A 22,378-nucleotide genomic window follows, 5' to 3' on the forward strand; every position below is an offset into this window, starting at 1 on the left:
TAGCTGAGGTGCTCAGTATGTGACTCAAACCGTTCACTCCTCAGGAGGATCTCTGCCATTGTATTCCACCCTCTTCTGTGTTTCCTCCCAGGGTCACAGGTCCCAACCTGATCTTTCTTTTTCCCCTCCTTCCTGATTCTGTGCGACTCTTTCTTATAGCCTTGGTTGTACAGAAGTCTTTCTTCCTATCTCTGGTTTTCAGTGAATATTACTTCACACACAGATGTATTTTTTTTTAATGTGTTTGTGGTGGGAGGTGAGTTCCGTGTCCTCCTGCTCTGCCATCTTGATCTCTCCTCCCAGCAAGAATGTTATAATAGAGAACTACCAAAGCCACACTGTATTAAATATACACAATGACTACAGGATACATACCATTTCAGTAACCATCAAATGTGAAATATGGTGATGCTGGAATTAAGAAAATACAATATATTCATGTGACTGGGTTCAGTTCAGTTCAGTCACTCAGTCATGTGCGACTCTTTGTGACCCCATGGACTGCAGCATGCCAGGCTTCCCTGTCTATCACCAGCTCCCGGAGTTTACCCAAACTCATGTCCATTGAGTCGGTGATGCCATCCAACCATCTCATCCTCTGTTGTCCCCTTCTCCTCCTGCCTTCAATCTTTCCTGGCATCAGAGTTTTTTCCGATGAGTCAGCTCTTCGCATCAGGTGGCCAAAGTATTGGAGTTTCAGCTTGAACATCAGTCCTTCCAAAGAATAGTCAGGACTGATTTCCTTTAGGATGGACTGGTTGGATTCCTTGCAGTCCAAGGGACTCTCAAGAGTCTTCTCCAACACCACAGTTCAAAAGCACCAATTCTTTGGCACTCAGTTTTCTTTATAGTCCAACTCTCACATCCATACATGACTACTAGAAAAACTATAGCTCTGACTAGATGGACCTTTGTTGGCAAAGTAACGTCTCTGCTTTTTAATATGCTGTCTAGGTTGGTCATAGATTTTCTTCCAAGGAGCAAGCATCTTTTATTTTCATGGCTGCAGTCACCATCTGCAGTGATTTTGTAGCCCAAGAAAATAAAGTCTGTCACTGTTGCCATTGGGTTATATGCTAGTTATTCATTTTCTCTGAAGAGGTCTCAGGTTCTGAAAATGGACATATAATTTCTATTTTTGTGATTGAGAATACATTAGATGATATAATTAACTATTTTCTTTTTTTTCTGTACTCTCTTCCTTTGACACGGTTCCACTTTATTTGCTATACTCTGATGTAGCAATAATTGTATTCACTGTTTTTCATCCTCCCATCATCCCATCCCTTACTAAGCTGTTCCCTCCTCAAGTGCAAGTACTTGTTTTTGTTTTTATTTTGTTCTGAATGCCTAGCACAATGCCTGGCCCCTTGGTTGCCACTTAGTAGATGCTTCACAAATGTGGGTTGCACCAAACTGAAAATAATTAGAAGCTGAAACAGAATGATAAATTCTAAAATAATTTTCCTTAGATATTATTGAAAATAGAATCTATGGATAGTGAATATTTAGGAAAAGGCAACTGATATTGAATAATTGAATAATTATTGTTTTCCACGTATTTTCAAATAATTATCCCATTTACTTCTCAGTAGCTTTTTACATAAAATATGCCCTGTAAAAACAGCAAATTATTTATTAATGCAGTATTTGTTTGGGTTTTATGGCAAAACATGATCATAATTTTGAATCCTCTTTGTGTTATTTTTACTCTACTGATTTTTAAATATCAGGTGATAATTTCCTACTGTATTAAAGAATTATTAACATTTTAAATCCTAAGGTGAAATTGATCCCTTCTCTGGGGACCTTGATGGTTATTCACAGGCCTTCATTTCAGTAGGAAAAGACTGTTCTTTCCTGAGTGAACTGCTTTGGTTTTTCATTCAACCAGTTAAATAAAAATACTAGAAGTATACTAAGTAATAATGTTGTGATTAACCATTAGAAAAGATGAAAATAATCAGTCAGGGAAGAAAGAGTGTGAAGGAGGATCTGATCACAATATAAAAAGATTCACCACGAAATTCTTAAAAACTGTGAGCATTTAGGGCTTCTTTACATTTTTTAAAAAACTTGTCATAGAGTGAGGACCCAAGAACTTAGTGAGAGCCACTACCAAATGAGGGAAGTCAACATAGAAATAAAGCTTCTCTGATACAGTAACTTAAAAAGAAGTTCATTTATTTAACAGTCATTCAAGGCATTAATATGTCATGTTGGAGCTTGTTTTTATATTATCTATGAAGCTTGCTAAGCAAATAGTATGAATACTCGTTAGTGCCTAAGAAATACCAATCAATTATAATCATGTTTTACATACATCAGTTTATTTACAAACTACTGATACACCAATGAAAAATAATCCTTAGTCATTTGAATAATTTCCCTCAAGGGCTTTCTTAAGCAAAATAAAGTAAATTTGGCCAGAAAATAGGTTCCATCTATGTATATCTTTCACCATGGATACAAGCCTAAATTGACACCTGTCTCAGATTCTTAAGCAGAAGCTTAACTAAAAGGCTGTAGCACAGTGTTAGGCAGAGAAAGGTAAAGTTGAATGAGCACCACACAGATATCATGAATGGGAATTCTAGTCCTGTTCCCTAGCAAGCTGACTGAACTTGTGTAAATTATTTTACCACCTATGCATCAGTTTCCATAGCTGTAAATTTAGAGTCCATCAGAGTTGATGGGGGACGGGAGTGCATAAATGGACTCCTTGGAAAAACTGCTATTCCTTGCTCAGAGATATACTAAAGTAACAAACACACACACTTTAGTACATAATTTCAGGGAGTTATTGTGAGAATTAAATAGTGACTATGAAGTACATTTAGTAGGTATTTAAAATCACCCTTTACTTCTTCACATTGGTTCTCTAGCTTCTAAGTTTTGATAAAAGTCACAGAAAAATGTTTTTCAAGTCTCTTTGGGGAAAAAAGATTTTAAAGTGTACAACTATCAAATTGCATGGATAATATTCCACTTTTCATAAGAAGCCATCTCTTTCATCAGTCAGTAGGATTTGTTTTTTAGAGGAAGAGGTGGCAATCTGTCATCAAAGTGTTGACAAGTGAAATCTGACAAGGTTGAGGTGATATAGCTGCGGGCAACTTCGGGATTTTTTCACTGTCTTTCCTATTTGAAGAGAAAGGATCTCTTTTTTCATTCTTGCTCACTTTGCAATAATCTTTGATTTATATGCTTTTTAAAATAGTAACGCTAAACTGACAAATTATTTCGACAGTTAGCATTGGTTTAGATAAGAGCATTTCAGTGTTCTTTTGTCTTTAACTCATCTCTTTAGGAATTCTTGAAATTCAGTTTATTTTCTCTTCAAAGTTGCATTTCTTTTCTATCCATTCAGGTGTAGCATAAAACTATATTTATGGAATTACAATCTAGAATTACTTATCATGGTCACATTGCCAGCATTTCTATATTCCCTGTCTCTCTATTGTTGTGGTTGAGATACATCCTAGAAAGAATTAAGTCCATATTTTTAAAGATCAGAAGGGTGGGTACATGTGTTGCAGATGGTGGTGAGCAAAGCTTATTTTATGGTTGCTATTATTACTTGCTTAGGTAAGCATAGTTTTTTTCCCCTAAAATGCCTGATATAAGCCATTGTGATTATTTGCAGGATCATGGAAAAAAAATGGACTTCAACTAGACACAAGTCTCTTTGGAATAATGGAAAATTGTGTGCAGTAAAATATTTGAAAAGAGCATCAGCAAACAAGATGTTTGTATTAACAAGAACCTAGAAAATGGCTATGCAAAGGTCAATACTGATCTTTAAATATTAGTGAAATTTAATTTGTTGCCCGTAAAGAGTAGTAGAAGAGGAGGAAGCAGGCCACAATGAAGAAGCCATTGGTGAACTGTCCAAATGTCAGAACTGCTTACAACAAAGAAAATGTTAAATTGATGTGATCTATTTACCTAAGTGAATTAAACAGTTTGAACAGAGCTCTAGAGAAGTATTTTCCAAATTTAAGTATAACAGGAGATTTATAAAGATTTTTGCCATGATTTATTTTGGGAAAATGAAGAGACTGCTATTATTCTTTCTAGGTGTAGAATTTTTTCTAACCTCTTTAAGAGAGTATGGTGCACAACTTCTCTTAAAATAGGAACCTATTGCTTTTGGCTTCATTTAGAAATAGCATCACCTGACCAATCATTAGCAGCTATGAAGAACTATCCTGGCCCTGGCACTCTGCACAACAGTAGCTAAATTGAGTTCAAAGAATTTTCTGTGATATTGTACCTGATTTTTTAAAAATGTGAATTCTATATTCTCTTATTTTCATGTATAAAGATAAATTTTAAAAAGAAACATGTCTAATGTATATAACAAAGGATTAATATTAATGCACAAAGAATGAGATGGAGAACTCAGTAGAAAGATGGGCAAAGTTGGGAAATGGTAGTTTATAGAAGAAACAATTGTTAAAAAAATACATGACATGCTGTTTGATCTCTTTAATGAATGGAAAAATGAAACTTAAAACTGCAAGTTTTTCACCTTTTCATTTTTCACCTTCCAGATTGGCAAAAATTAAAAACCCTGGTAGCTCAGCGATTAAAGCATCTGCCTGCAATGCGGGAGACCCGAGTTTGATCCCTGGGTTGGGAAGATCCCCTGGAGAAGGAAATGGCAACCCACTCCAGTATTCTTGCCTGGAGAATCCCATGGATGGAAGAGCTTGGTGGGCTACAGTCCATGGGGTCACAAAGAGTCGGACACAACTGAGCAACTTCACTTCACTTCACTTCACTTCATAGCATATTGAGGAAGGACATGGGGAAAAAGGCAGTCATGTTACTGGTGGACATGTAAATTGGTACTGTCATTTTGGAGGCCAGTTTATCAGTACCTATTAAAATGTATGGTGTGCATATTTACTTTAATAGTATTTTTATTTGTAAGATGAAAATAGTCCTAAAATGAGCAGTCATGTTCATTAAGTAAATTATGATCAGTATGCAGTGAAATATCTGGCACCTTTTTAAAAGAACAATGAGATAAATCTTTATATGCTAACAGAGGATATCCATGCTGTCGTGTTCAGTGAAAAAAAAAGCAAATTGTATGTTGAGTAAAATACTGTCTTTACTAAAATACAAAACAAGTCAGTATGTGAAGGGACGTGCTGTTAAGTACTTCAGAGTCTGGAGGGCCACCTACCATGTTGTGTAATGGCTCCCTTCAGAGTAGGGAGGGCCTCTGGGAAGGGAATTCATTTTAACATCAAATACTTTTGTATTTCCATTTTTTAAAACAGTAAGCATGCATTATTATTATAATTTTAAAACCCAAGAAGACACAAAAGACTGCACAAAGTGTCTAATGGATTTAAAAGTTTCAATCTTCATTTTCTGTACAAAGATAGGTTTTTGTATGCTTTTAGGTTATATAACTTAAAAAAATAAGGACATGATAGACTGTTTTCAACATACTGCTTTGTGCTTTTGCATGTTGCTTCTGCCATTTAACTGCTTAGTGTTATTTATTAAATTAAAATTTTGTAACTTGAAGTATGTATTACCTTTTAGCATTTATTGACTACTCTCAATAGATGCTGATTTTCAGATAAATATGTCCTGATTGTTTAGGTTGAAAAAGTGTTCTAGATGTCTGGAGTGATCTACATCTTTATATACTATGAGATAACACGATGTAATGTAAAAAAAAACTAGATACATTTAAAATAATAATTTAGTAACATTTGGAGATAAATGTTACTAAGGGAGCTAGGACATTTATTTGATAACTACTGTTTGAGTAAAATTTTAGGATGAAATTTTCAGTGTCACAAGCAATTAGTTATGTAATACCTGCTAATAATGTTCCGTGCTTTTCATCTTCAAAGCAGTGTACAGAATTAATTAATCTCTACAGTGTTCTTAGAAATGTAGGTCAGTATCATTATCTCTGTTTTTGTAGGTGGAGAAATTGAGGCAGAGAGGTTGAATGATTTGGGATAAGTTTGTTATAGCCGGATTAGAATTGAGGCATTTTGGGCTCAGAGCCCAGCATTTAGAGCAGTAGAACCACACCTTCTTTAGAAGACTTAATCTTTGTGTCCTTGATAAAATTACTTCTCATGAAACCATAATGAGGTCATCTCTATATTAAAATTCAGAAGCAACAGGTTTGATCACTATACAACCACTTAAACACACACACACCATTTTCTCCTCCGTGCCCTTCTGGCTCTATATCGCCTTAATCTGTGTTTCCCATTGTCTCTGTGTTGCAGAATTACCAAACTACTTATCCTCAAATTTATTTTTCTTCTGGGCTCTCATTCAGTGGCTTAGGCCTATGGCCAGGTCAGTGGCTGGGAAAATGGAGGCTGTTGGTTGAATTAGTTGATTCAGTCATTGTTGAACAGAATGTGCTGGTACTCTTTTACCAGCACATGATGTTGGAGGCGTTTCTGCTCAGTAGAGTCATGTTCAAGGCAAGGGTCACGTCTGTGCAGTAAGCAGATCGCCGTGTCATGGTGGTCACTCTGGATTCCTCCTTTTTCCTCACTTCCATGATTCATCAGTTCCCGTACACCTTTGATACCTTCTTCAAATGATCACTTGAATCTGATGCTTTATTTACATTCCAACTGCCAGCATCCCAACAAGCCCTTGTTGCTAAATATTGGTGTTGTCTGTTTATTTTTATATAGATCAGTTCAGTTCAGTTCAGTTGCTCAGTTGTGTCCGACTCTGAGACCCCATGAATTGCAGCACACCAGGCCTCCCTGTCCATCACCATCTCCCGGAGTTCACTCAGACTCACGTCCATCGAGTCCATGATGCCATTCATCCATCTCATCCTCGGTCGTCCCCTTCTCCTCCTGCCCCCAATCCCTCCCAGCATCAGAGTCTTTTCCAATGAGTCAGCTCTTCTCATGAGGTGTCCAAAGTACTGGAGCTTCAGCTTTAGCATCATTCCTTTCAAAGAAATCTCAGGGTTGATCTCCTTCAGAATGGACTGGTTGGATCTCCTTGCAGTCCAAGGGACTCTCAAGAGTCTTCTACAACACCATAGTTCAAAAGCGTCAATTCTTCGGCACTCAGCCTTCTTCACAGTCCAACTCTCACATCCATACATGACCACAGGAAAAACCATAGCCTTGACTAGATGGACCTTAGTCGGCAAAGTAATGTCTCTGCTTTTGAATATGCTATTTAAGTTGGTCATAACTTTTTTTCCAAGGAGTAAGTGTCTTTTAATTTCATGGCTGCAATCACCATCTTCAGTGATTTTGGATCAGTTGTATAAAAAAAATCCCTCCAATATTCCCAATCACAAAGTTAATCTTATAACAGTTCTGATCTGTTGATTCTCCTTTCTAAATTACCTCACTAGATCAGAAACTATTCATTATTCTTCAGTAGAAATTTACCAAAATGTAAAGTCCTAATTCCTAAGTTTGGCATTTAAAAACTTACTTAGTATGGAACTGATTTATCTCTTCTATTTGTGCATCAAACTAATTGCTGACTACTCCTTAAATATGCCTTGCATCTTTTGTCTAATTTATGTTTTTGTATATTGTTTCATTTTTTTTTCTCTCTCTCTATCAAAGTCTAACGATCTTCAAATGTCTTCCTACTTTACAGGAATATTTCTTTATTATTCAACTAGAACATCTACTGAATGTCTATAGCTCTTTGTTTATGTTGTTAAATTTGCATTAATCACAAACTTCATATGACTGTTTCTGTGATTATTTTATCTGCTATGCTAGATTTTAGCTATTTGATAGTAGAGACCCTGCTTTATAAATCCTTGTATCTGTGACTCATAGTAAAATGTCAGACACCTAAGGTGCTCAAAGCTTTTGTGATATTTAATTAATAACTAGATATCATAGGACTCTCTGAGGTACAGATGACCCAGTGTTCCCAGTACACCAGTCTTTTGTTAGAATAAATTCAATCTAAGTTTGAAGTCTTTTTGAGACTCCTCTGCTCTTTTACATAAACTTTATTATTATATAATTGTTTGGTTCAGTGTTGAATATTTCAAAAATCTTTATTTCTGATAATGTGACATTGATTAAATATGTTTATGTGTATGGTTAACAGATAGTTAATATAATTCTGTGTAGATGGCAGTAGGCAAGAGATTATGGGAGAATACACTACATTTTAGATAATTTTGAAATTACCTAATGATGACCGGAATACCTAAGTCAACTAGTGGTTTATTTTAAACTTGTGCTATTTAGTTGTCTTTAATTTTGTACATTTTGGTGACTAGATAATCCTCAGAAAGTCTGTTGATAGTAAATAACATGTTCTAACTTTATGCCCAAGAAGGATTTCCTTAGGCTCTTTAAGGTATTTTGCTAACATACATTTCATTTTAAATGTCTTGTTAGCCCAAGGTATCATCTGTCTTTGTTAAATTGCAGCAGTGTCTTCTCTTAGTTTATTTTTCTTTTCCATCGTGTTTTACATTAGGGTTTTATTTACCCTCAGGCTTCCTTTCCTTTCCAAAGTAGTCAAAGTAGCTGACCTAAGAAACCAGGGAAGACAGATATTCTGCAGATTCACTTAGCGGCAGTCCATAGGGTCGCAAAGAGTTGGACACTACTCAGGTAACTTAGCACGCACTCACAATCTTAAGACAAATAAGTATTTATTATACTGTGACTTCCCTGGTGGCTCAGACAGCAAAGCGTCTGTCTATGATGCGGGAGACCCAGATTCGATCCCTGGGTTGGGAAGATCCCTTGGAGAAGGAAATGGCAATCCACTCCAGTACTATTGCCTGGAAAATCCCATGGACAGAGGAGCCTGGTAGGCTATAGTTCATGGGGTTGCAAAGAGTCGGGCACGACTGAGCAACTTCACGTTCATGTTCATACTGTGATCTGTTTTGGAAAGAAGGCTTTAAACCTTTTGAAGATGTAACTGGAAAATGAGAAAGGTTCTCTAAGATCCTCTCATTTTTTTTTATCCTCAAAATTTGGTTATCATAGATTCTCCCCTTTACAAGAGAACAATTGAGATTTAGATCAAGTTCAGTTGAAATCATGCTTCTTATTCTGTCATGAAGACTGGACATTTGAATTTAGAATGGCCTTCTGAGACTGTCATCAACTGCCTTATAAAATTAAACAGAAAATAAAATGATATTTAAGAATAAATGAAAATTAAATTATTAGACATTTTTTCTTGTTTATCTTTTTCCTTCTGCTATTCTTTTCACTTGGATAATTCTTTTTCCTAGTCAATATTAAGAAAATTTGCTGTATTTTTAGTCATTCACTGTTTTATTCATTTTTCCATGTAACTACTTTAGGTTTTGCTCTAAGTCCTGTGTATTGGGTTTTATCCCTAGAGAAATGCACAGGGGCACTGAGTAGGGCAATATTTCTCCACTTTGTTAGGCACTTTCGGTTTCACTGCCTTTTAAAACCTTGGCCACATCCCCTCTCAGAATGCAGAAACCAGAATTCTTCGGAAATTCTTTTCCTTCCTCCTTCAAAAACAACTGTTTATGCACTAATACACTATTTGAATGATACGAGCTCAGTCTTGATGGCTTCCTTCAGGCAGATTTTTCAAACATGGAAATTACAACATTCTTTTTAACTGGTGGCATTCTTGAGTAAGATGCTAGACCTTTAAAGGTCTGAGTCTTTGAAAAAACCTGCACAGTTTAAAGATAGCAAGACATGTTGAGGACTAGACAGGATGTTGATTTGGTCCCCTCCCACCATGTCTATCTAGTAATTATGGATTTTTACAAATATTAAAAAATTTACCATATTCTTTTTAATTTCATATGGTTTTATTAGCAGATATTTGAAGTTCAGAGGAAAATAGGATGAATAAGCTGCATTTGACTATCTTTTGCCTCCCCTCTAATGCATGACCCTGCAAAGCCTCCTCCCTAGTTACACATATTTTGGGGAACCTGCAAGAGTTATCACATGTATTCATAAATAAGTCCAGTCATTTACTAGTGGACACTAGCCATTTTAGCCATTTTCTTCTCACCTCACCTGGCACACCTGCTCCATCAACACATTATTGCTGCCACCATGTCTACTTTTGCTGGGTGTGGATCCTGCTTTGTCTGGATATCACCACTCTGAGTACAGTAATGCAAAGGGCTATCAGACCTACTTATGTTCTACTGAGCACCAACCCCTGTGGCCACTTCACAACCATTAAACCAAATATTCCAGGGGTGGTTCTAAGTAGAATGTCTCTCTCCCCTTTGTCCTAGTCTTTTTCTGTGGGAAACTGGAGCAATATTGTTTATACATTGGAGCATTTTTAGAAACAACTTGTACATTTTTCTCAGTCCTCCCACCCCCAATGAAACTACAAATGAATCCTGTTTTCAAGTCCAGATCATAGACTTTCCACTGTGCTAGTCTCAGAATTTCCCCTTATGTTCAAATGCAAAGAGTCAAAGCTTTGTACTTGACATTTTGTGTTGTCTACAGACATTGTCTTGCTTATTCTCTTCCATAATTTCCGAGTAGTTTAGGATTTTCAAATTTAGTAAAGATACGCAGTGGACCACCCACTCCAGTACTCTTGCCTGGAAAAATCCCATGGACAGAGGAGCCTGGTAGGCTGCAGTCCATGGGGTCGCGAAGAGTCGGACACGACTGAGTGACTTCACTTTCACTTTTCACTTTCATGCATTGGAGAAGGAAATGGCAACCCACTCCAGTGTTCCTGCCTGGAGAATCCCAGGGATGGCAGAGCCTGGTGGGCTTCCGTCTATGGGGTTGCACAGAGTCCGACATGACTGAAGCGACTTAGCAGCAGCAGCACACAGTGGACCTATGGGTTTTCAAGTTAAAAGCCTCTCTACCTCTTATAAAGAGTAGCTAGTATGGATTAAAAAGAAGCTGTGATTGACTCTTCATTTCTGTCACCAGGGGAGTGTTTCTTATTTATTTATGGCTCATCTGGGTCTTTGTTGCTGCTCAGGCTTCTCCAGTTGCAGCGAGCAGGGGCTACTCTTTGTTGGGGTGCGTAGTCTCCTCTTTACGGTGGCTTCTCTTTTGCAGATCACAACTAGGTGCAAAGGCTCAGGAGTTGTGATGCGGGTGGGTCCAGCCACTCCATGGCAAGTGGGATCCTCTCAGACCTGGGGATTGAACCCATGTCTTCTCCTTTGGCATGCAGACTCTTAACCACTGGACCACAAGGGAAGTCTCAGGGGAATGTTTTGACAAAATCTTTATTACTGATTGACTTAAACTGAAAAGTAGACTTACAAGTGTAGTCTTCTTTTGATATGTAAGTAAAAGTGTGGTCTTCTGTTTTTGGCTAAAGTTTTATCTCTAATTTGCCTGATGAAACCTTATGTAACTACTAACAGCTAAACCTGAGCCTTTTTTAGAATTCATAAATTCTCGTTATTGGTATCTAAATAAACACTAAATTGAAGAGTTTCTATTTTCTAATATAGTCTACAAGTTATGACTTTAGTGCTCAGTGTCAAAGGAAGTACGTGCCTGTTTCATCATATCTTTTCTTCGCTGTTCATAGTGAAATATTAATCCATTTGCATAGGCTAATTCAATACGTCCTCTGGTGTAGAAGCTTCTCCACAATTAGGTACTTTTCCATTATAAAATCCCTCTTGTACTAAGTTGTTCATTCATTTCTCCCTATGTAAGGTAGTTCAGTTCAGTCCAGTCACTCAGTTGTATCCAACTCTTTGCAACCCCATGGACTGCAGCATGCCAGGCTTCCCTGTCTGTCACCAGTCCCTGGAGCTTGCTCAAACTCGAGTTGGTGATGCTATCCAACCATCTCATCCTCTGTCATCCCCTTCTCCTCCTGCTGTCAGTCTTTCCCAGCATCAGGGTGTTTTCTAAGGAGTCAGTTCTTTGCATCACGTGGCCAAAGTGTTGGAGCTTTAGCATCAGTCCTTCTAGTGAATATTCAGGACTGATTTCCTTTACGATTAACTGGTTTGATCTCCTTGCAGTCCAAGGGACTCTCAAGAGTCTTCTCCAACATCAGTTTAAAAACATCAGTTCTTTGGCACTCAGCTTTCTTCATGGTCCAACTCTCACATCTCTACCTGAGTACTGAAAAATCATAGCTTTGACTATAGGACCTTTAAGATCATGTTTAATACTTCTTTGTTTTTTTCCATATAAATTTACATGGTGCTAGACATTTGAGTAATAGCAGCAAATACTACAGCAGCAATATTAAGATAGCTAGTCCTGTGGTAGATACTTTATTATACCTGTTTTATGTTTGGCGAAACTTAGAGAAGTTAAGTAATTTATGCAAATTAGTGAGTAACCTGAGAAGTTAGAGAATTTCCCTAGTAACTCAGTGGTAAAAGAATCCACCTGCAATTCAGGAGACTTGAGTTTGATCCCTGGGTCAGGAAGATTCCCTGGAGTAGGAAATGGCAACCCACTCCAGTATTCTTGTCTGGAAAATTCCATGGACAGAGGAGCCTGGCAGGCTGCAGTCTATAGGATTGCAAAGAGTCGGACATGACTGAGCACTGAGCACATCTGTACGTGAGTGAGAGAGAATAAGAAGCCAGGTAGTTTAGAGTCCACATATTAAGTTTAATAAATATGAAATTTATTTAATTTATTAATTGATTCTTAGGCAGTGCCATGAGGCATGCAGAATCTTAGTTCCCTGACCAGAGATTGAACCCGTGTCCCTTATATTGGGAACTTGGATTCTTAAACGTTGAACTGCCAGGAAGTCCCATTAATTGATTCTTCAAACCGATATTCCAGGCCTCATCTATCTGAATGACAAAGATGCGGTTTACATATTCTAATATAGTAAGTATTTTAGTCTTAAAAAAGTACAACTATAAAGTAACAATTCCGAATAAGTCTCATGAAACTGACTGAAAAGAAAGTGAAAGTGAAGTCACTCAGTCGTGTCCAACTCTTTGCGACCCCATGGAATAGTAGCCTACCAGGCTCCTCCCTCCATGGGATTCTCCAGGCAAGAGTACTGGAGTGGGTTGCCATTTCCTTCTCCAGGGGATCTTCCTGACCCAGGGATCGAACCCAGGTCTCCTGCATTGCGGGCAGACGCTTTAACCTCTGAGCCACGCAATTTCAAAGAACACAGCTTTGGAAATATTTTGAATAATGGCAGCCTCACTAGTAACTCCCAGGTGACAACTCAGAAAGATAATAGTTGAACTGAAAAATACAGGTTAGTTTTAATATCCCTTTTTCTCTATTGCCTGCTAGAGAATCCTTCATGGTAATGAGCCCACTAGCCCTCTTACCCCATATCTATATATGTGGCAGCCATCTTCTGTTTAGAATACCATATCTGGAGGTCAAAGGCTCTTTTGTTTCATCTCTAAACTTTTAAGGCACTTTAGTACAAGAAAGAAAGTGAATTCAGATCAATCCAAAATTTACTATTTATTATAGCCTGTTTTTTGCTACTCTTTTCAACTTCATTTTTCTGTGCTTTTCTACCATGCATCTTGATCTAACACTGTTGTTTTACTCAAACTACTGTGTATACACTCCCTCAGTCCAGTTCAGTCACTCAGTCATGTCCGACTCTTTGCCACCCCATGAACCACAGCACGCCAGGCCTCCCTGTCTATCACCATCTCCCGGAGTTCACTCAAACTCATGTCCATTGAGTCAGTGATGCCATCCAGCCATCTCATCCTCTGTCGTCTCCTTCTCCTGCTGCCCCCAATCCCTCCCAGCATCAGGGTCTCTTCGCATGAGGTGGCCAAAGTATTGGAGTTTTAGCTTCAGCATCAGTCCTTCTTATGAACACCCAGGACTGATCTCCTTTAGGATGGACTGGTTGGATCTCCTTGCAGTCCAAGGGATTCTCAAGAGTCTTCTCCATCACCACAGTTCAAAAGCATCAATTCTGTATACCCCAGTACAGTAAGTGTCCTGTGTTGCTGGCACAGAGTCTGAAAACCTGTCTGCTTAGATTCAAAGCCCACCTCTACTACCTGCTGGCTATATGACTTTTCTGTGTCTTAGTTTCCTCATTATAGGAGTAATAGTGATACTACTTCAAAGAGTTACATATTTGAGTTAATATGTATAAAATTTTAGAAGAATGCTTATCACAGGCAGGTCCATAGTATTATATGCTGCTATCATCATCATTTAACTGGTGAAATCCTTTGCTTCTCTGAGGTCCTGTGAACATTTTATAATTTCTCAGTAGCTTTCTCAGTGCCCTGCTGTTCCAAGCAGGCTTAAGCCCTTCTGTTATACTGTGAAATTGATTACTCTGCCATTTCAACAATTAGTAACTGTGTCTCATTAGTTGAACATGCATCTGAATCTTGATTATAAGTACATTGAGGTCAAAAGTAAAGGTGAGGTAAGGACTAACAAAGTCTGTATTATGTCTAAAAGTATTTTGGATTATCATTCATAAATAGTATGGGGAAATATTTTTAGTCACTCCTAATGTTAAAGACGGAGAAGGCAATGGCACCCCACTCCAGTACTCTTGCCTGGAAAATCCCATGGGCGGAGGAGCCTGGTAGGCTGCAGTCCATGGGGTCACGAAGAATCGGACACGACTGAGTGACTTCACTTTCACTTTTCACTTTCATGCATTGGAGAAGGAAATGGCAACCCACTCCAGTGTTCTTGCCTGGAGAATCCCAGGGATGGCAGAGCCTGGTGGGCTGCCATCTATGGGGTCGCACAGAGTTGGACACGACTGAAGTGACTTAGCAGCAGCAGCAGCAATGTTAAAGAAGCTGAGAACTTGTTTTTCCATATAATAAATGTCATAAAATATTTTTCAAGCTATTATTTTCATACAGTAGATGTTATAAAATATTCAGAAGTTTGTTGGAAATAGCAGTTCTTTTTATGATTTGTGTAAAGAAAATGTAAATAGTTAATGTATTTCTAATATACAGGAAAATTTACATGTAGTATAATACATGTATTTCCAAGCAAACATTTGAAAGTTAATTAAATTCCTTTAAAATATTTGTAAAATGTTACTTTTTTTTTCAGATTGGCCTTTGTCCAATTAGTCAAAATTAATGAAGTTCTAATTAATTTTTTTTATGTATAAATAATACCCATCATGGAAACAGTATCAGACTTTATTTTTGGGGGCTCCAAAATCACTGCAGATGGTAACTGCAGCCATGAAATTAAAAGACGCTTACTCCTTGGAAGAAAAGTGATGACCAACCTAGATAGCATATTCAAAAGCAGAGACATTACTTTGCCAACTAAGGTCCATCTAGTCAAGGCTATGGTTTTTCAACTAGTCATGTATGGATGTGAGATTTGGACTGTGAAGAAGGCTGAGCACCAAAGAATTGATGGTTTTGAACTGTGGTGTTGGAGAAGACTCTTGAGAGTCCCTTGGACTGCAGGGAGATCCAACCAGTCCATTCTGAAGGAGATCAACCCTGGGATTTCTTTGGAAGGAATGATGCTAAAGCTGAAGCTCCAGTACTTTGGCCACCTCATGTTGACTCATTGGAAAAGACTCTGATGCTGGGAGGGATTGGGGGCAGGAGGAAAAGGAGACGACAGAGGATGAGATGGCTGGATGGCATCATGGACTCGATGGACGTGAGTCTGAGTGAACTCCAGGAGATGGTGATGGACAGGGAGGCCTGGCATGCTGCGATTCATGGGGTCGCAAAGAGTCGGACACGACTGAGCGACTGAACTGAACTGAACTGAATATCCATTACTAGGCCCTACTGTTAGAACTGGGAGGAAATATAAGATGTAAAATTTTGCTATCTTTTTAAAAAAATGAATGTAGTGTAGAATATCTGGATCTATCATGACATGCAGATGAACAAATTAATTTGAATGCTAATGTGGTTTCACACAGTTTACTTCTAAGTAAATATGTTTTCTATAATAGTAGCTATATACCATTCATCTTGGGAATTCCATTTTAATTAGCCTGTTTGCATGTGAAAGATTGCAAATACTTGCTTTTTATATTAAAAATGCACCACAAAATGTTTTTGTACTTAATAACTACCTAGCAGATATTTCTTTTCCTTAAAAATCTTAAAATAGTAATTCTAAATAAACTCAGTTTTAGAAATCATATATTATTGGAACCCCCAAAATATATATATTTATATATATATATATTCTTCTTACTACGTTTCTCAATGCGATGATGTACTAAATCTAGGAAAAGTGATTTTTTTTTTCATTTATTTCTGGGTGGTTAACTAAGGATATATTAAATTGTGTTTATTCTAATGAACTGTATCTCAAATATCAGTAGTGACAAATGATTCTTTTTATTATTTCTAAGGTATCTTGATTTTATTGGCAATAGAAGATAATTAATTGACACCTCTTCTTAATTATTTTTTAAACAGCATAGAGATTCCTTCTGCCATCAGATGTCATTCTGCTTGACTGAACTGCACCTGTGGTCTTTGAAGAATACCTTACACATTGGCGGTAAATAAACTGGATTAATTTCAATATTTTTCAAATATAAGTTACAACAATATAAATACCTAATAGCAAAGGTTAGAGCCTAGATTCTCCAGTGAAACTGCATCATTTTCTTTATACTTAATGAAAAATCGACTGGTGGAAAGGAGTTTGTTTTTGTTAACTCTGATTAACTTATTTTTTTCAACTTGAGTTACATTTTCTGTTTAAAACATTAATTTTATCCATCTAATATCTATTTCCTCTTAAGATATATCAAAGACTTTCCAGCTTTTTCCCCTGAAATTGTTCATAATAACATGTTTATATTCATAAATATTTACAGGCTTGCAAATGATAAATGCATTTCTATTTAATATAAAAGGAGTGTTTCAAACATACAGCTCATATGTACAACTGTATCCTTGTTTTCTGCATTTCACATTTTTTAGGGAAGGGAGTAATATGACTCTGTTTTAACAATGTTTATTAGTATTTGAGGATGAAGTGTATATCATTAGGAAACATCTTTTAAAAAATCTTTTCCTTTTGAAAATCTAAAGCAACTCTTATATTTAGGAGGACATATGTATTTAAATGTCTTCAGTGTCATTTCTAAGAAAACAATTTACCTTGCAAAGCATGTTCATTTATAACAAAAATACAACTACAGATGATGTCATTATAATTTCATCACATTTAATGTGCTTAAAGTATGTAAGGAAAGAATTTACAGTTAAGGTGGACTTAACACACATTTGCTTCCTCCCAAGATTCTTCTAAAATGAGAATAAATGAATTACTTTAATAAACGTGTAAACCCACAAGGACTAAGCGACTAGGGAAGGAGACAATTGCTGTTGAGTTGTTTTTGGAAGGCATAGCGAAGTTACCAAAGCTCAAAAATCTGAATATTAGATGTCTACAGAAAGTTCCACTGACAGCAGACTTGGGTTTCAAAAGTCTTGAGAGGTACAGAAATTTGAGGAGTCAGATCATGCAGAAGGATGAGATTGTGGCATGAGGTAACCAGAAAGAGACTAGAAAATCTCTGTAAGAGGTAGTGAGACACTGGAAATACTTGATTTGGGGAAGTTCAAAACTAGCTGCAGTGGAAAAAGATAGGGGAGAGGTGCTAAACTGAAAACAAGGAAAACTGAAGTGAAAGCCTACATAGGAATATTCTTAATCCCTTTATAATCAAAGTAATCTTAATCTCAGAATGTCACAGAAGGAAGAAGCTGAAGGAGTCCTCTCTGGAGAGACTGCTTGGCACCAGAGGGAAGGCCTATTTACACTGATATTTAACGTGATCTTCCAGGGAAACATCCACGTCCCTGAGCGGTCAGTGAAACCCACTGTTGGCAAGCCCTATTTGTGTATATTGAGCTTTTAATCAGCTTTCTAGTGCCTCACTTTGAAATACGAACAGCAAGAAATGAAATATAGATGTTTCAGGAAAACAGTTGAAAGTTAATCTTTTGGGAAGTAAAAACATGTAGCAGAAAATTTTTTTTATTTCAAATGAGTAAAAGAAATTGAGGAAAAAAAAAACAGGGGAAGAAACTTATTTCACTGCTGATGAAAGTATGAGTTGGTCCAACCATTTTAGGAAATAATTTGGCATTACCTCCTTTAGCTGAAGATGTATTTTGCCTTGCTGCTGTTGTTCAGTTGCTCAGTCATGTCTGACTCTTTGCAACCCCATGGATTGCAGCTTGCCAGGCTTCCCTGTCCTTCACCATCTCTCAGAGCTTGCTCAAACTCATGTCCATTGAGTCAATGATGCCATCCAACCGTGTTGGCCTCTGTTGTCCCCTTCTCCTCCTGCTTTCAATCTTTCCCAGCGTCAGAGTCTTTTCTAATGAGTTGGCACTTCACATCAGGTGGCCAAAGTATTGGAGTTTCGTACAGTAGACAAAGCCTACTGACCAGTAATTCAACTCCTAGATATGTACCATAGTGAAAGCCTTGATACCTTGTGTGCACCAGGAAACATGTACAAAAATGTTCTTAATAGTACTTATCCTTAACTAGAAACCATACAAATGTCAATCAGCAGGAGAATGGATAAATATATTTATGCAACAGAGAAAGTGAATGAATTGAAACTGTATGCAACAACATGGATGAATGTCAGGCATATGTTATAGGGAAAAAGTTTAAAAAGTAAGCTGCAGCATACATACAGTATATTTGCACTTTAAGTTCAAAAACAGTGGCGAAATTAAATAATGTATTGTTTCAGGAGACAAGTATATGTGGAAACACTATAAAGAACATTATATTATAAACACAGAATTTAGTATAGCTCTGACAAGGAAGGGAGTGGAAGTGAAATAGTCAAGGGCACACAGCAAGTTTAAAGATAGTGTTCTTGGGAGAGGGTTCAAGATGTTAGCATAGGAAGAACCTGAACTCACCTCTCCCTATTCAGTTCAGTTCAGTCGCTCAGTCGTGTACGACTCTTTGTGACCCCATGAATCGCAGCACGCTAGGCCTCGCTGTCCATCACCAACTCCTGGAGTTCACTCAGACTCGAGTCCATCGTGTCCGTGATGTCACACAGCCATCTCATCCTCGGCCGTCGCCTTCTTCTCCTGCCACCAGTCCCTCCCAGCATCAAAGTCATTTCCAATGAATCAACTCTTCACATGAGGTGTCCAAAGTACTGGAGCTTCAGCTTTAGCATCATTCCTTCCAAAGAGATCTCAGGGTTGATCTCCTTCAGAATGGACTGGTTGGATCTCCTTGCAGTCCAAGGGACTCTCAAGAGTCTTCTCCAACACCACAGTTCAAACGCATCAATTCTTTGGCGCTCAGCCTTCTTCACAGTCCAACTCTCACATCCATACATGACTACTGGAAAAACCATAGCCTTGACTAGACAGACCTTAGTTGGCAAAGTAATGTCTCTGCTTTTGAATATGCTATCTAGGTTGGTCATAACTTTTCTTCCAAGGAGCAAGTGTCTTATAATTTCATGGCTGCAGTCACCATCTGCATGGTAAAAGGACACCATGCAGTGATTTTGGAGCCCCCAAAAAATAAAGTCTGACTGTTTCCACTGTTTCACCATCTATTTGCCATGGAGTGATGGGACTGGATGCCACGATCTTCATTTTCTGGATGTTGAGCTTTAAGCCAACTTTTTCGCTCTCCTCTTTTAATTTCATCATGACGCTTTTTAGTTCCTCTTCACTTTCTGCCATAAGGGTGGTGTCGTCTGCATATCTGAGGTTATTGATATTTCCCCCGGGAATCTTGATTCCAGCTTGTGTTTCTTTCAGTCCAGTGTTTCTCATGATGTACTCTGCATATAAGTTAAATAAACAGGGTGACAATATACAGCCTTGATGTCCTCCTTTTCCTATTTGGAACCAGTCTGTTGTTCCATGTCCAGTTCTAACTGTTGCTTCCTGGCCTGCATACAGATTTCTCAAGAGGCAGGTTAGGTGGTCTGGTATTCCCATCTCTTTCAGAATTTTCCACAGTTCATTGTGATCCACACAGTCAAAGGCTTTGGCATAGTCAATAAAGCAGAAAGAGATGTTTCTCTGGAACTCTCTTGCTTTTCCCACCATCCAGCGGATGTTGGCAATTTGATCTCTGGTTCCTCTGCCTTTTCTAAAACCAGCTTCAACATCTGGAAGTTCACGGTTCACGTATTACAGAAGCCTGGCTTGTAGAATTTTGAGCATTACTTTACTAGCGTGTGAGATGAGTGCCATTGTGTGGTAGTTTGAGCATTCTTTTGCATTGCCTTTCTTTGGGATTGGAATGAAAACTGACCTTTTCCAGTCCTGTGGCCACTGCTCAGTTGTCCAAATTTGCTGGGATATTGAGTGCAGCACTTTCACAGCATCATCTTTCAGGATTTGAAATAGCTCAACTGGAATTCCATCACCTCCACTAGCTTTGTTTGTAGTGATGCTTTCTAAGGCCCACTTAACTTCACATTCCAAGATGTCTGGTTCTAGATGAGTGATCACACCATCGTGATTATCTGGGTCATGAAGATCCTTTTGTACAGTTCTTCTGTGTATTCTTGCCATCTCTTCTTAATATCTTCTGCTTCTGTTAGGTCCAGACCATTTCTGTCCTTTATCGAGCTATAGGCACAACAAATTTAATTAAGTACATATGGAACATGGATGAATAGAGCCTCCACAACAAAAGGTAAAAGGACAGCACTGAGATGGGTAGGAAAGACAAACAGTATTGCCAAGGGGAAAAACCACATCCCAGCCACAGCAATCCGCAACTGGGAGAGATAACAAAGGTACGGATCTTCTCCCTCAGTTGTGAGGGATTCAGGTTCCATGTCAGCCATCGCAACCCCTAGATCCTGTGCAGGAGAGACAAGCCCCTAAAATACCTGACTTTGAAAACCAATGGGAAATATATCCAGGAAAAGTATAGAACTGCAAGAAACAGAAAAGCCACTCCTGAATGGTGTGCATGAAAATTCAGTTGATTTGAACACAAAAACACAAGATTGAGAAACATATGGACTGTAGGTAAAGGGGACCCAGATACTAATCTTAAAGCATCTGCCAGAGACTCAGGAACCAGTGGGGACACTCCCTGGGAGCTGAGATACTGGCTAAAGAAAAAAAAAAAAAATGTCTTCATGCAGGTCTACAGCATGCAGGATTGGAGTTCCCCAATCAATGGTTAACTCTTGCCCTCTGCAGTGGAGGTGTGGAGTCAGCCACTGGACTGCCAGAGACATCACAGGACATTTCTTATGAAGGCCGCTCAGAAATATACAGCAAAAACTTCAGAGCTATGTCAAAGCTGTATGTTGTCACCTTGCTTATTTAAATTCTGTGCAGAACACATCATGCAAAATGCCAGGCTGAATGAAGCACAAGCTGGAATCAAGATTGCTGGGAGAAATATCAGTAAGCTCAGATATGCAGATAACACCAACCTAATGACAGAAAGCTTAAAGATCCTCTTGATGAAGATGAAAGAGGAGAGTGAAAAAGCTGCCTTAAAACTCAACATTCCAAAGACTAAGATCATGGCATCGGGTCCCGTCACTTCATGGCAAGTAGATGGGGAAACAATGGAAACAGTGACACATTTTGTTTTCTTGGGCCCCAAAATCACTGTGAATGGTGACTACAGCCATGAAATTAAAAGGTTATTGCTCTTTGGAAGAAAAGCTATGACAAACCTGGATAGCATATTAAAAAGCAGACACATCACTTTGCTGACAAAGGTCTGTATGGTCAAAGATATGGTTTTTCCAGTAGTCATGTATGGATGTGAGAGTTGGATCAGAAAGAAGGCTTAGTGCTGAAGACTCGTTGCTTTTGAACTGTGTTGTTGGAGAAGACTTTTGAGAGTCCCTTGGGCAGTGTGGAGATCAAACCAGTGAATCCTATAAGAAATCAACCCTGAATACTCATTGGAAGGATTGATGCTGAAGCTGAAGCTCTAATACTTTGGCTACCTGATGTGAGGAATGGACTCATTGAAAAAGACCCTGATGCTGGGAAAAGTTGAAGATACAAGGAAAAGAGGGTAGCAGAGGACATGGTGGTTAAATAGCATCATCAACTCAATGGACACACGTTGGAGCAAACTCTTAGAGATAGTGAATGCCAGGGAAATTGGCATGCTGCAGTCTATGGGGTTGCAAAGAGTTGGACATGATTTAGCAGCTGAACAGCAATAACAATAATAATCATCTATTTAGTGTGAAGTAACAAATAACTCCAGAAAGAATGAAAGGATGGAGCCAAAGCAAAAACAGTACCCATCTGTGGATGTGACTGGTGATAGAAGCAAGGTCCGATGCTGTAAAGAGCAATATTGCATAGGAATGTGGAATGTCAGGTCCATGAATCAAGGCAAATTGGAAGTGGTCAAACAAGAGATGGCAAGAGTGAACGTCGACATTATAGGAATCAGCGAACTAAAATGGACTGGAATGGGTG

At 38.2% G+C, this 22,378-nt stretch overlaps 1 protein-coding gene across 10 annotated transcripts in view; it reads left to right on the plus strand.

Moving 5' to 3' along the window:
- Nucleotides 1-22,378, plus strand: part of WDPCP (WD repeat containing planar cell polarity effector) — a 727,433-nt gene that overhangs the window by 361,290 nt on the left and 343,765 nt on the right. For all 10 annotated transcript variants that reach the window (XM_060412062.1, XM_060412070.1, XM_060412069.1 and 7 more), the window contains one exon: nucleotides 16,367-16,451. In XM_060412062.1, the coding sequence (XP_060268045.1) occupies nucleotides 16,391-16,451 (61 nt within the window). In that variant the 5' untranslated portion in view covers nucleotides 16,367-16,390. The remainder of the gene's footprint in view (nucleotides 1-16,366; nucleotides 16,452-22,378) is intronic.

This window comes from Ovis aries, chromosome 3, assembly GCF_016772045.2.
Source record: "Ovis aries strain OAR_USU_Benz2616 breed Rambouillet chromosome 3, ARS-UI_Ramb_v3.0, whole genome shotgun sequence".
NCBI lineage: Eukaryota > Metazoa > Chordata > Mammalia > Artiodactyla > Bovidae > Ovis > Ovis aries.